The sequence below is a fragment of the Chelonoidis abingdonii genome, chromosome 14 (assembly GCF_003597395.2).
Source record: "Chelonoidis abingdonii isolate Lonesome George chromosome 14, CheloAbing_2.0, whole genome shotgun sequence".
Lineage (NCBI taxonomy): Eukaryota > Metazoa > Chordata > Testudines > Testudinidae > Chelonoidis > Chelonoidis abingdonii.
Window position 1 is genome coordinate 41,264,697 of NC_133782.1, and position 13,606 is coordinate 41,278,302.

Genomic DNA, 13,606 nt, shown 5'->3' on the forward strand with positions numbered 1-13,606 from the left:
AAGGCAAACTCTCATGCTGGAAGGAGGTTACTAGTGGAGTTCCTCGGGGATCGTTTTTGGGACCAATCTTGTTTAATCTCTTTATTACTGACCTTGGAACAAAAAGTGGGAATGTGCTAATAAAGTTTGCGGATGACACGAAGATGGGCAGTATTGCCAATACAGAGAAGGACCAGGATATCCTACAGGAAGATCTGGATGCCTTGTAAACTGGAGTAATAGTAATAGGATGAAATTTATTAGTGAAAAGTGCAAGGTCGTGCATTTAGGGATTAATAACAAGAATTTTGGTTATAAATTGGGGGGACATCAGTTGGAAGTAACAGAGGAGGAGAAGGACCTCCAAGTATTGGTTGATCACAGGATGACTATGAGCCGCCAATGTGATATGGCCACGAAAAAAACAAATGTGGTCTTGGGATGCATCAGGCAAGGTATTTCCAGTAGCGATAAGGATGTGTTAGTACCGTTATACAAGACACTGGTGAGACCTCATCTGGAATACTATGTGCAGTTCTGGTCTCCCATGTTTAAGAAGGATGAATTCAAACTGGAACAGGTACAGAGAAGGACTACTAGGATGATCCGAAGAATGGAAAACCTGTCTTATGAAAGGAGACTCAAAGAGCTTGGCTTGTTTAGCCTAATCAAAAGAATGCTGAGGGGAGATATGGTTGCTCTCTATAAATATACCAGAGGGATAAATACCAGGAAGGGAGAAGAATTATTTAAATTCAGTACCAGTGTGGACACAAGAACAAATGGATATAAACTGGCCATCAGGAAGTTTAGACTTGAAATTAGACAAAGGTTTCTAACCATTAGAGTAGTGAAGTTCTGGAACAGACTTCCAAGGGGAGTAGTGGGGGCAAAAGACATATCTGGCTTCAAGACTAAGCTAGATAATTTTATGGAGAGGATGGTATAATACGATAGCCTAATTTTGGCAATTAATTGGTCTTTGACTATTAGCAGTAAATATGCCCAATGGCCTGTGATGGGATGTTAGATGGGATGGGATCCGAGTTACTACAGAGGTTTCTTTCCTGGGGGTTTGGCTGGTGAGTCTTGCCTATGTGCTCAGGGTTTAGATGATTGCCATATTTGGGGTCGGGAAGGAATTTTCCTCCAGGGCAGATTGGCAGAGGCCCGGGGTTTTTTTTGCCTTCCTCTGCAGCGTGGGGCACAGGTCACTTGCTGGAAGAGTCTCTGCACCTTGAAGTCTTTAAACCATTATTTGAGGACTTCAATAGCTCAGACATAGGTCAGGGGTTTGTTACAGGAGTGGGTGGGTGAAAGTCTGTGGCCTGCGTTGTGCAGGAGGTCAGACTAGGTGATCATAATAGTCCCTTCTCACCTTATAGTCTATGATTCTATGATTCTATGAATATGGAGCCACCTTCACACCAGACTACATGTCACCTTCTTTCTATTTGAATAATCTTTGCTTTGAGGGGTAATACTTAGAATAATCCACTTCAAAGAGTGATTGGGCTCTAAAAATAAAAAAAATGCCCCAGGACATCTCTCCCTTTCTGTCTCTCTCTCTCTCTCTCTCTCTTTTTCACCTAAGAAGATAAAGGAACGAGCCTTTCAACTTCAAGGGAGATTTTGACCTGTGAATTTGGTCAGCCAGGCTGCTGGGAACTGGTGGAAAGGATTTTACCTTGAACCAAGTGTAGCTTGTTAAGTTTAAGCTCCTAGAAAGTGTTTTATCTTTATTTCTTTTGTAACCATTATATATTTTTATGTTAATTAATTTATTTTCTCCTTCTGTCTAAACAATTGAAGTGCTGTGTTTAAACTGAGCTGTTTGGTAACTCCTGTTGTAGTAGTAGACTGCTGAATATCGACCGTTCACAGAGACAATGGATCTTTAATAGCTGAACTTTCCAGAAGAGGGCTGGACAGTGCAGAACACATGTTTATGGGAAAATTCAGGACTGGGAGTATGTTGGGGTCACCCTGCAAGTAGTAATCCAGGTTGGTGGAGGTCAGAGTGTGACTGGAGTGTGGCCCACAGACTGCAGGCATCAGAGTTGCTGGACCAGGACTGCAGTTTCACCAGACACTAAAGGTGCTGTTAGGCTGTTTCTGAGCACCCCAGGTGGGAGCTACAACAGCACAGGATTAGGAGGCACTCAGTGTAGCTAGGCACAGGGTGACACAACCCTTCATGGATCTGGATTGCACCTTGGAATGTGAAACCCAGGTAACTCCATGTGAAATGACGGGTGGAGCGCCTTCATAAACTTGAGCATAGTGGTTGGGAGACTCATGTGGGAGATTCAAGTTTAATTTTTCTCTCTGTCTGAGGGGAAGAAGGGATTTAAATGGGGATTTCTCAGGTGACTGCCCTAACTGCTGGACTCTGGGACCTGATTATCCACTGTTTGTGTGAGTTACACTTCTACAGTGTGGATCTATTCCATCCTCCCTGCCTCAATCCTTCTCTAGTGGCTGGACCATATCAAGGTATATGAATATGCCTCTGGCTTTTAGCTAACGGTGGAATATTTTTTTGCTCAGGCAATAGGGGCTCATGTTTTCAGATCCAGAGGTCTTTAATTCAGTCCCTGCTGCCGATGATCCACAAATGGGATAATTTACATCCTGACATGTAGTTCTTAAAATGGTGCTGGAATAGGGAGATTCTTCCATTCACCCATTCCAGGCTTTCAGTTCCAGTTTGCGCTCACTTTGAACAAATGCAAGTGACAAAACAGGCGGCAAAGCAAGGGAGAATGAAGCTGATAGTATCCACATTAGAATTTAGCTAGATGAGAGTTTCGCATAAGGTATTTGGACACCCACTTCCTATTAACTGAGCATCCAAATCCCTCCAGGGTCCTTGTAAATCTTGGTTTCAACCCCTATTTCCCTTCTCTGGAAGGAATAGTAATATGCTCTTCCTTTCTCTCTCCAGGCTGGGATGTTTCAAAGAAACCTAAGGGAGTTAGGTGCTCAGCTCCCATTCAAAGTCAACAAGAGTTGGGCACCTAATTCAGATAGGTCTTAAAAATCACATTAACTGGAGAGGATGCAGAGAAGAGCCACAATAATGATTTGAGGAATGGAAAAAAAATCTCTTTTGGTGAGAGACTTAAGGTGTTCAATCTGTTTAGTTTACTAAAATCAAGACCAAGAGGTTACTTGATTGCCATTTGCAAGCACATTCATGGAGAGAAAATACTGAGTAACGAAGGTCTCTTTAATCTGATGCAGAAAAGGCATAACAAGAACCCATGGCTGGAAATTAAAGCCAGACAAATTCAAATGAGAAATAAGGCACAAATTTTAAACAGGGAGGGTGATTAACCATCAGAACAAACTACCAAGGGAAGTGGATTCCCCATCTCTTGATGTTTTAGAAATACATATGGTTAGGTAACACATTTCTGAAAATGACAGGTTCACCAGGAAGAAATACATGGGGGTGTGTAGGGAGGGAATGAGTTTTATGGATAGAAAGGCAGACAGGATGCCTTTTTGTATGCTTTTGAAACACAATTTTTCAGGTTCAATACAGAGTTAATTCGATGAAATCCTATGGTCTGTGTTACACAGGACAGATATGATCTAATTATCGCTATTGGCCTCAACATTGATTAATCTATAAAGGACACTTTTGAAATCAAAGCATTAGACTGTAAATGTGTTAAGGCAGAAACTGCCTGTTACTATTTGTGCGTTTGTACTGTGGATAGAACAATGAAGCTCTGATCTCAGCTGAAGCTTCTAGGTGCTAAAATAAAATAATAATAATAATAATAAAGAGATTTGGTCCATTATTATTCTGTGGATTTTCATGTACAAGGTGCCTAACAGAAATGTTCTTAGCAGTGAGGATTTCACCTCGGCCAGGGACAAAAGTTTCTTGCCACTGTCTGCTTCAAGGCTCCCTTCACCTCTTTATTCCTCAGGGTATATATTACAGGGTTTAACAGTGGTGTCACAACTGTGTACATCAGGGAAATCATCTTATCAGTGTTTGGTGAATAGCTGGACCTGGGTTGCAAGTAGGTGAAAAGAGCTGTTCCAAAAAATAATGTCACCACTATCAGATGTGCAGAGCAGGTGGAGAAGGCCTTGTGACGGCTCTCAGCTGAGGACATCTTTAGGATGGTGGAGATGATACGGACGTAGGAGACCAGAATCAGCAGGAACGGCCCCATGATGAACAACATGGACACCCCAAACAGCGCCATCTCATTCATGGAGGTGTCTGCACAGGCCAGCTTCACCACGGGCAGAATGTCACAAAAGAAGTGGTGAATTTGTTGAGGGCCACAAAAGGGCAAAGTGAAGATCCAGGTGGTTTGTGCTGCTTCCACCAGAAAACCAGTGAGCCAAGAGGCAGCAGCCAGGCAGACACAGACCCTGCTGCTCATGATCAGCGTGTATTGCAAGGGATGGCATATGGCAACATAGCGGTCATAAGCCATGGTCGCCAGGAGGCAGCATTCTGTGAGGCCCAGGATGGTGAAGATATACATCTGGGCTGCACAACCCACGATGGAGATGCTTTTGTGCTCTACAAGGAGGTGCACCAACATTTGTGGGACCACGCTGGTTGTGTAACACATTTCCAAGAAGGACAAATTCACCAGGAAGAAATACATGGGGGTGTGGAGGGAAGGACTGAGTTTTATCAGTAGAATAATGACTATGTTCCCCATGATGGTGAGGAGGTAGATCAATAGAAACACCAGAAACAGAAGAACCTGCAGCTCCTGGAGGTAGGAGAAAGCCACAAATGTGAATTCGGTGAGAACAGTTTGGCTTTCATTCAATTCTTCTTTTTTATATGACATCTGTAGGGAAATTATGGACAAGAGAAAGAAAGAAGAAAATGCATGAAAGTGAACAATAAGCAACAAAAATCAGATGAAAGTTGGGCACTGAATCGGTTTCTCCTTCTCGCCTTTTCTGTTTAGTTGCTACGGCTGTAAAATGTTTAGCATGAACAAATGACAGATGCAGAAGGAAATAACTCATCATTGCTTGATTCTCTGCTCTTTCAGTAACCCATGCCATGTGATCATTGCACTCAATATGTATTCTACAGCAAGGTCCAGACTAGAATATCCCAGTCCCTGGACCATTCATACCAATTAGTTGCTCTTTCACATTCCTTCTATGTGTACTGTATCTATGATGGATGATGCCTGTGTATTTTATTGGTTATATACAATGTGCAAAATAGGTTGTTTGTTCTTGTAACTGAGAAAGAGGTAGTTGCTAATTATATTTCCTTACTCATAAAATCAATACATCCTACTGCAGGTACAGGGAGTACTTGGGTTATGTGGATGTTGCTGTAACCCATGCAACTTCATCCTTCTCTAGTGGCTAGTTCACATAAAAGGTTTATGAGTTTGCTGCTGCTCCAACCTTAACACTACAGGCTGTGATTTTTCAAAGGAGCCTAAGAGAGTGAAACCATCAAATCCCACTGAATTTCCCAGACTTAGCTTGAGCATTAGGGGCCTATGCTTTGAGCTCTGCCCATGTGGTTCAGGAAGTAGATCATGAAATCTAAGCCTTCCAAGGGAGGTTGTGTAATCCCTGTCATTGGAGGAAGCAGGCTAGACAAACACCAGTCAGGGATGATCTAGATTTACTTGGTCCTGCCTCAATGCAGGAGGCTAGACTCGATTATCTCTCTCTTGCAAGCCTACATTTCTATGATTCAATGAAAATCATTGAGAGAGGAACTGTCTTTTATCCTGGATCAGTGCAATGCCTAGGACAGAGCCCTTCTCTTGATGGGAGATTCAAGGCACTACTGTGATTTGAGCGAAGAGAAATTTCCAAAGGTACCATGGGAAGCTAGTCCTCAAACTCCCGTCAATGTTCAAGGAGAGTTGGGCAACTAATTCATTTGTGTCAAAGTATTTTAAGGGGTATGTACCGTAGATTAGTCAGTCGATAAATTAGCTATTGCAAAGATCGCGTGGTTCACCTATTAGATATTGGTTGAGACTATAACAATACGGTTGATAGTTGATTGTCTATTATGACGATTGCGTTGGCTGATATACCCACTGTATCAGATCAGATTGAATATGATCGGATAATTTCCAGCATAGTGTATATAGTTAGTATAGTTATCATGATTGCACAGTACTTAATATTGATATCAAACGAGGTTAAGTCTGCAATAGGTAGGGATTTGAGGCCAGTGTGATATTACGTGTAGGACAGCATTTGGTGTGAACTCAAGGATGTAGATACTGGTTGCATATGTATAGAGGATGGCAAGTATCGCCATTTCTCACTTATGTCTATGTTGTGTTCAATTCGCTAGAACATGATGGGTTATAGTTGTGCATAATTACTCATGACTTGATATTTGTAGATGGCATCTTAGTCAGGTTTCGTTCTTAGTGAAGAAGATTGCTTGGAATTCATGATATTGTTTTTGAAATGCACTGCAGGATAGGTCCACCTGAATGTGTTCTGCATGTATGGTGTGGCCAGAGAAGTGAGTGCTCTCCTACAGGTTTTTGTATATTGCCATTCCTAATATTGATTTGTGTCCATTTATCCTTTTCCGTAGAGACTGTCCAGTTTGCCTGATGTACATAGCAGAGGGGCATTGTGGCATATGTTGGCGTATATTACATTGGTGGACGTGCAGGTGAATGGAACGTTGATGGTGTGGCTGATCTGGTTAGTTCTCGTGATGATCGCCAGGTGTGAGATATGTGGGCAGAGTTGCGTCATTGTGGTTTGTTCAGTATGCATGCAGGGTGACTTGGTTCCTGAGCATAGGCCTTATCTATGTGCGGTGGTGCAGTGCCTGGTGAGAAATACGTTTCAGGTTGGGCAAGGTGTCTGTGGCAAGGATGGTCTGCCACCCAAGGCCCTGTGAACAGTGTGGGATCAATTGTCCAGGATGGTGTAGATCCCTGAATGATGCGTTGGAGGGGTTTTAGCTGGGGGCTGTATGTGATGGCCAGTGGAGTCCTGTTGGTTTTCTTTCTGGGTTTGTTCTTGCAGTAGGAGGCTTCTGGTACATGTCTGGCTTGATTGATAACTGTTCCTTATTTTCTCGTGCGGGTATTGTAGTTTTGTGAGAAATGCTTGGGGGGGTGGAAAGAATTTTGTTGTAGTGTTGGTCTCTGTCTGAGGTGATATAGCAACTCTGAATAGGCGTGTAACATCAGTGCTTGGCTGTAGACATGGAACATGTGATTGTGCCCGGGATGGGAGCTGGAGGCATGAAAGGTAGGCATAGCAGTTGGTAGGTTTTCGATATAGGGTGGTATTAATGTGAACCATCACTTATTTGCACCGTGATGTCTTAGAAAGTGGACCTCCCGTGTAGATTGGTCCAGGCTGAGGTTGATGGTGGGGTGGAAGCTGTTGAAAATCGGGTTGAATTTTTCCAGAGTCTCCTCCATGGGTCCAGATGGAATAGAAGATGTCATCATGTTGCGTAGGTAGAAAAGAAGGGGCATAAGAGTGGACACGAGAGCTGAGGAAGCGTTGTTTCCAGGTTCAGCCATAAAAATATTAGGGCATATTTGATGGGGCCATTGCAAGTGCCCATAAAGCAGTTGCCACTGATCTGAGATTAATATTGGTCATCAAACTTGAAATAGGGCTGATGTGGTGAGTATAAAAAGACACATGAAAGCTCAGCTAGGCCAGCTGTGCTGTGGCATCATCAAGGGATACTGTTCCTGACAAGCTTGTATTCCAATCTGTGTGTGGGCAATGTTTGTAGAGGCCTCTACATCCGATGTGGCTAGGATGGTGTTTTCTGGAGGTGACGCAATGCAATGTAAGTGTCCTAGGAAATGCAGTGGTGTTCACGGAGAATAGCTGGGAGTGCTGGTGGATAGGGTCTGAGTAGCAGAGTTCGCACATATCCAGACAGTCCTTCAGTGAGAGTGCCAATGCCCGAGATGATGTGGTGTCCAGGATTTCCGGGTTTGTGGATCTTGGGTAGTAGATAGAATAAGCCTGGTCGGGGCTCTAAGGGTATGTTGATTTGTTCCAGTGTTAGTGTAGGGAGTGTCCTGAGTAGATGGTGCAGTTTCTTAGTGTATTCCTCAGTGGGATCTGAGAATTTTCCCACGTTGGGCCATTAGTTGGTGTAACCCAGCATTATTGCACTGAGATCAATGGAACTATTGAAATTTACACCAGCTATGGATCTTTCCCAATAGCTCAGGCCTGTAATTCCACCTGTATTGGTTCCTTTACGTTACTTCTGTTTGTTAACTGGAGTTCAGAACAATTTTCCAGGTACTATATATTTCAGTACTATGTAACATATGTCGATACAGCCAGATTTCCAAAGGTAGCTTGGTCCCTAAAGATACAGGTAGATCCCTAGAGGGATTTCTAAAAATCTCAAGCAGATAAGATGTGTAACTGTCATTTGATTTCAGTGGGAGTTAGGTGCCTAATCTGTTTAGGTATTTTTGACAATCTAACTGGGCATCTATATGCATCTTTAGACCTTTTAAAATCTGGACACTATGCATAAATATTTCACTGCTATGAAAGAGATGAGTAAAAATAGAAGTTAGACTTAATGGGTCAGATCCTCAGCTGGATGGGTCAGATGTTTAGCTGCTGTAAATTGATATAGTGAAGTTAGTGACACTAGGCTTTTTTACACCGGTTTAGGATCTGGCCCCAAGGTCTGACTCTTATTCTGGGCAGCATTCCACTCTCAGTGACACTAGAATAATTCCAGAGTAAATCCTGTTTCTTAAAACATTTAAGGCTAGAATCTGATCTCAGTGTAAGCTCATGGATTCAAAAAGTTTAATGTCAGAAGGGTCCTGTATCTCATAGGCCATTAAATATCACCCAGTTACCACTCTACTGAGTCTAATAACTTGGGTTTCACTAAAGCATGTCTTCCATAAAGGAACCTGAGGAAATCAAGAAGTGGATTCTCCACCTCTTCCCTGGGTAGATTGTTCCAGTGGTTAAGAAACTTCTCTCAAAATTGTACCTAATTTCTAATTGTAATTTGTCTACCTTTGGTTTATAGCCATCGGTTCTTGTTGTACCTTTCCTTGCTAGATTAATGAGGCTTTAGTACCCTGTATTTCCCCCTCCCATAAAAACGTACAGTATATCAATTCACTGCTCAACCATCTTTTCAATAAAGCTAATTAGATCAAGCACTTTAAGTCTCCCATTGTCAGTCAGACATGTTCTCCAGCCCTCACACATTTTTGTGGCTCCTTTCTGATCCTTCTCCAATTTTTCAGCAGCCTTTTAAAAATGTGACATGAAAACTGGATGCAGTATTCCAGTATCGGTCTTTCCAATGCCATACACAGAGGTAAAATCACCTTCCTGCTCCTACTTCCTGGCTTGTACTTCCAAAGATTGCATTAGCCCTTTTTGCCACAGCATCACTCTGGGAGCTCATGTTGAGTGGTTTGTGCACTATGATCTGAATACTTTTCTGAGGTCATAATTTCCAAGATACAGTCCCCCATTCTGTAGGTATGGCCTCCTAAATCTGGAGTAAATCTTTTGGGCCAGATCCTCATCTAATTTAAGTCAACATAACTCCATTGACATAAATAAAGCTATGTTAATTTAGATTGGATTTGATGCACTGACTTTAATGGAGCTACTCCGGGATTACTTCAGTGCAATTAAAAGAAGAATATGGCCAATGATTCTTCATTACTTTCTGCCTTGCATTGTCATGTACATCTTTGCAAAGGGAACATAAAATGCTTCCAGTGGCTGAAATGAGAGTAGAATTCTCACTAGGTGTTGTTTTCCACCCACTTTGCACAGATGTCAATGAGCACATGAGATGCAAGGAAAGGAGGAACAGATCAGCAGAACTAATTCCAGTGAACCTGCTGTGTGTGGAAGGTAGAAATGCTTAACCTACCTTCAGGTATGAACAAGGAAGCCTCTCTCCTCTCTTTTCAAAGGACTACTGTGTTGACAGAATGCTGAGTATATCTATGCTCTTGAGTAAGCTTTGGGACTAGCTCCCTAAAGAATCACAGATTCTTCATCCGAAGACGAGGTAGAGACAAGAAAATAAGCAGTGAACCAGATCCCAAGCTGGTGTAAAACAGCAAAACTCCATTGACATTAATGAACCAGATTCTTAATTGATGTAAATCAGTAAAACCAGATCCCATAAGCCATAGCTCCATTGGAGTCAATGGGGCCAGAACCCCATCTGGGGTACATTGGTGTCACATCATTAGAATCAATGGGCCAGCTTCCTATCTAGTGAATATTAGTGGTAGCCTCAATGAAATCTCTGACATTCACCAGCTATGAAGCACTGTTAGACATTGATTCTGTAACCTTTCCTCCTAGGGGTAATCTTTAATCATGTTACTAGTGTGACATCTGTATGGCTGTTCAGTACAATGGCATCTCTCTCTCTCCTTCTGTCACTGGCAGAGAGGGACAATGGAGTAGGCAGTAGGTTCCAGAGTGAAAAGACCAATACAATTAATGGGAGGCAATTTGCATCATGATTGGTTAGTTGCAAATATCTGACAATAAAATGAACTTTATTTAGTAAAGTATGTTTCATACATAACTGGGTTCAGTCTTGCCTGGCTGAGACCTCTCAACCAGGCCCATGGGATTCCACAGGAGATGGTCCAGTAGAGCAGCTCTTTGAATGGTGTATTATATGGCAAAATGCTTTACAGCATTAAACATGGGTTATGCAACTCGCTGATGAATCACAGCATTCATAGATTTTAAGGCCAGAAGAGACTAGTCTGACCCCTTGCATATCACAGTGCACAGAATTTCACCAGGTTACTCCTATATTGAGCCCATTAATTTGGTTTTGACTGAATGCATACACCCTGGAACTGAAGACCTCAGGAGATGGAGGTCCACCACTTCCCTTGGGAGTTTGTTCCAGCCTTTAACCACCCTCATAGAGAAAAACGTGGGCCTTATTTCTAATTTTAATTTGTTTGGTTTTAACTTCCAGCCATTTGTTCTTATTAATCCTTTCTCTGCTGGATTAAACAACCCTTAAATACTCAGTAGTCTCTCCCCATGAAGGAGGCACGCACTTGGATCAAGTAACTTCTGGACCTTCATTACAGAAAGTGAAAGAGATTGACCTCTTTAATTCTCTTACTTTTTTCTTTTCCAACCCTCAAATCATTTCGGTGACTCAGCTCTGTACTCTGTCCAGTTTTTTTCTAGATCCTCTTTCAAAGTGGACATGAAAACAGGATGCAGTATTCCAGTCCTGGTCTCACCGCTGTTGTGTATAGAAGTGCTATCAGTTCATTACTCCTGTTCTCTTCTCCCCTTGTTCTACATCCAAGCATCTCCTTGACCATTTTAGACATGCCGCCATGCTGGGTGCTCGTGTTGAGTGCCTTTTTCATGAAGACCCCAAATCCTCTGCAGAGTCTGTGCCTTGCAGAATACAGCCTTCTATTCCGTAAGAGTGGCCTCACTCTTTGTTCCTATTTGTAGAGGAGGCTAAGGCCAGAGTCCTAGGGAAGTAACGTGTGTTATCAGGTGGGATCAGTGTAGCAATGGAAACTGAAGGCTCCATTCTGGAACTCCCATGTACACAGAGTTAACTAGGAAATGAGAAATGGGAAAAGAGTATCAGAGGGCAGGAATTGGAGAAAAGGAGAGATTGGGGAGCAGGGGGAGTAGGCCACTGCCGGATGAACAGACGGAGGGTGTATGAATCCGGAGGCACAGTTCTGTAAGGTGGGGGCTACAGAGGAAGGAGTGGGAGTGAGGGGGAAGAAGGAATTGGGGAGTGGGATGGGAGGACACTGGCTGGGATGGGGTGAGGGCTGGTATGGAAGAAGGCTCTTACATGGATGGTAGCCAGATTGGGTGGTGGGACAGAAAGGAAGCTGGTGTAAAATAACTTGGTGAGAAAGTTGGGAGGGTAGATAAGTAGATCCTCAGTTGATGTAAACTGACATTGGTCCATTGAAATAATTTACAGCTGGAGAAAATCTGGCCCAGAGAGAAACAGTCTGTCATGGTCAAAGGGGCCTAAGGGAATTAGGCACCAAGAGCTAGCATCACAAAAGGATTTAGGCACCTCACTACCATGAGAGGTGCCTAAATCCCATAAGCAAGCCCCACTGGGATTCACAAATCCCCCACTCAGCTACCCTTGAAATCTGTAGGATCTAAAACTCACTCAACATCTGAATTTTTGCAGTAAAAGTTCCCTCAGCACCTATGTTTCTGCCTCTGGGCATGTGAACTGCAGTCCCTTGCCAGGCATCCAGCTGCCTGAGCCCCAGAGTGACAGGATAATATCGGGGTTCCTCTACCTTACTCACCTGTGAGCAGAGGTGAAAGTAGGCCAGTACGGGCCGGTACGGAGGACTGGTAAGAAAAGGAGACTGGCTGAGGGAGGGAGAAGCCTGTCCACTGTATAAGAATAGTTTAAACTCAGCTGTTCCTGAGTGGTTCAGCCCTCGAGGTTAGCAGTGGTTTCTGGCATCTTTGTTAATTTCACTCACAGTAGCTGGGGGGAGTAGGGAGGGTGTGCTTGACCCTGGCAGGGACAGTCCTTGTCTGCCCCCGGGATGAGGGGATCTTGTCTCCAATACTAATATACACAACAAATACAAGCATTTGGCTCCACTGCTTAAATCCAGAGCTAATAAAAGCAGGTGGAAGGGGAAACTCACTGTCACATTGGTTTCTCGTCTCCTCCCTCCCCCTCCTCCAGCAAGGCTGCAGACAAGGCTTTGCATTCCTTCCCCCCTCCCCCAGCAAGGGTTCTCCTCTAGGCTCCAGCTTGCAGTAGGGACACTGGCTGAGATGCCTGCTGCTGCTGCCTGCATAAGAACAGTGTGTGGCCATGGCAGGGGCAGTTATTTTCTGCCCCTGGGATGAGGGGATCTCCTGTACACAAAAAACACAATCAAAATCAGGAACCACTTCCAAGTTCAAATCTATCCCATTCCCTCCCCAGCAGAGGATCATGGTTGTGATGTCCAAACTGCTTATAGATCCTCTTTGAAATGTTCCTGAACCGCGCAGGGAACAGCTGAGGCCTGGTCTACACTACGCGTTTAAATCGATTTAACTCTGTACCCGTCCACACTACAACGCTCTTTATATCGATATAAAGGGCTCTTTAAATCGATTTCTGTACTCCTCCCCAACAAGAGGAGTAGCGCTAAAATCCATATAAACATATCGGATTAGGGTTAGTGTGGCCGCAAATCGACGTTATTGGCCTCCGGGCGGTATTCCACAGTGCACCACTGACTGCTCTGGCCAGCAATCTGAACTAGGATGCAGTGGGCAGGTAAACAGGAAAAGCCCCGCGAACTTTTGAATTACATTTCCTGTTTGCCCAGCATGGAGCTCTGATCAGCACGGGTGGCAATGCAGTCCCAAATCCAAAAAGAGCCCTAGCATGGACCGAACGGGAGATACTGGATCTGATCGCTGTATGGGGAGACAAATCTGTTCTATCGAAGCTCCGTTACAGAAGATCGAAGCCAAAGTGTTATAATAAAAATCTCCGTCTACACAGTTGCACTGCCTGAACAAGAGTAATCAGGAAGCCAGAGACTCAAGTGGATGCTTAATGGAGAGATGGAGGTACTGAGGGATCATGCTATCC

General features: G+C 43.6%; 1 protein-coding gene across 1 annotated transcript; it reads right to left on the reverse strand.

Annotated features, from left to right (window-relative positions):
* Positions 1-3,851: 3,851 nt before the first annotated feature.
* Positions 3,852-4,814, reverse strand: LOC116820453 (olfactory receptor 10A4-like). Its single transcript, XM_032772927.1, has one exon. The coding sequence runs from the start codon at positions 4,812-4,814 to the stop codon at positions 3,852-3,854; it is 963 nt and encodes a 320-aa protein (XP_032628818.1).
* Between the last annotated feature and the right edge of the window lie 8,792 nt (positions 4,815-13,606).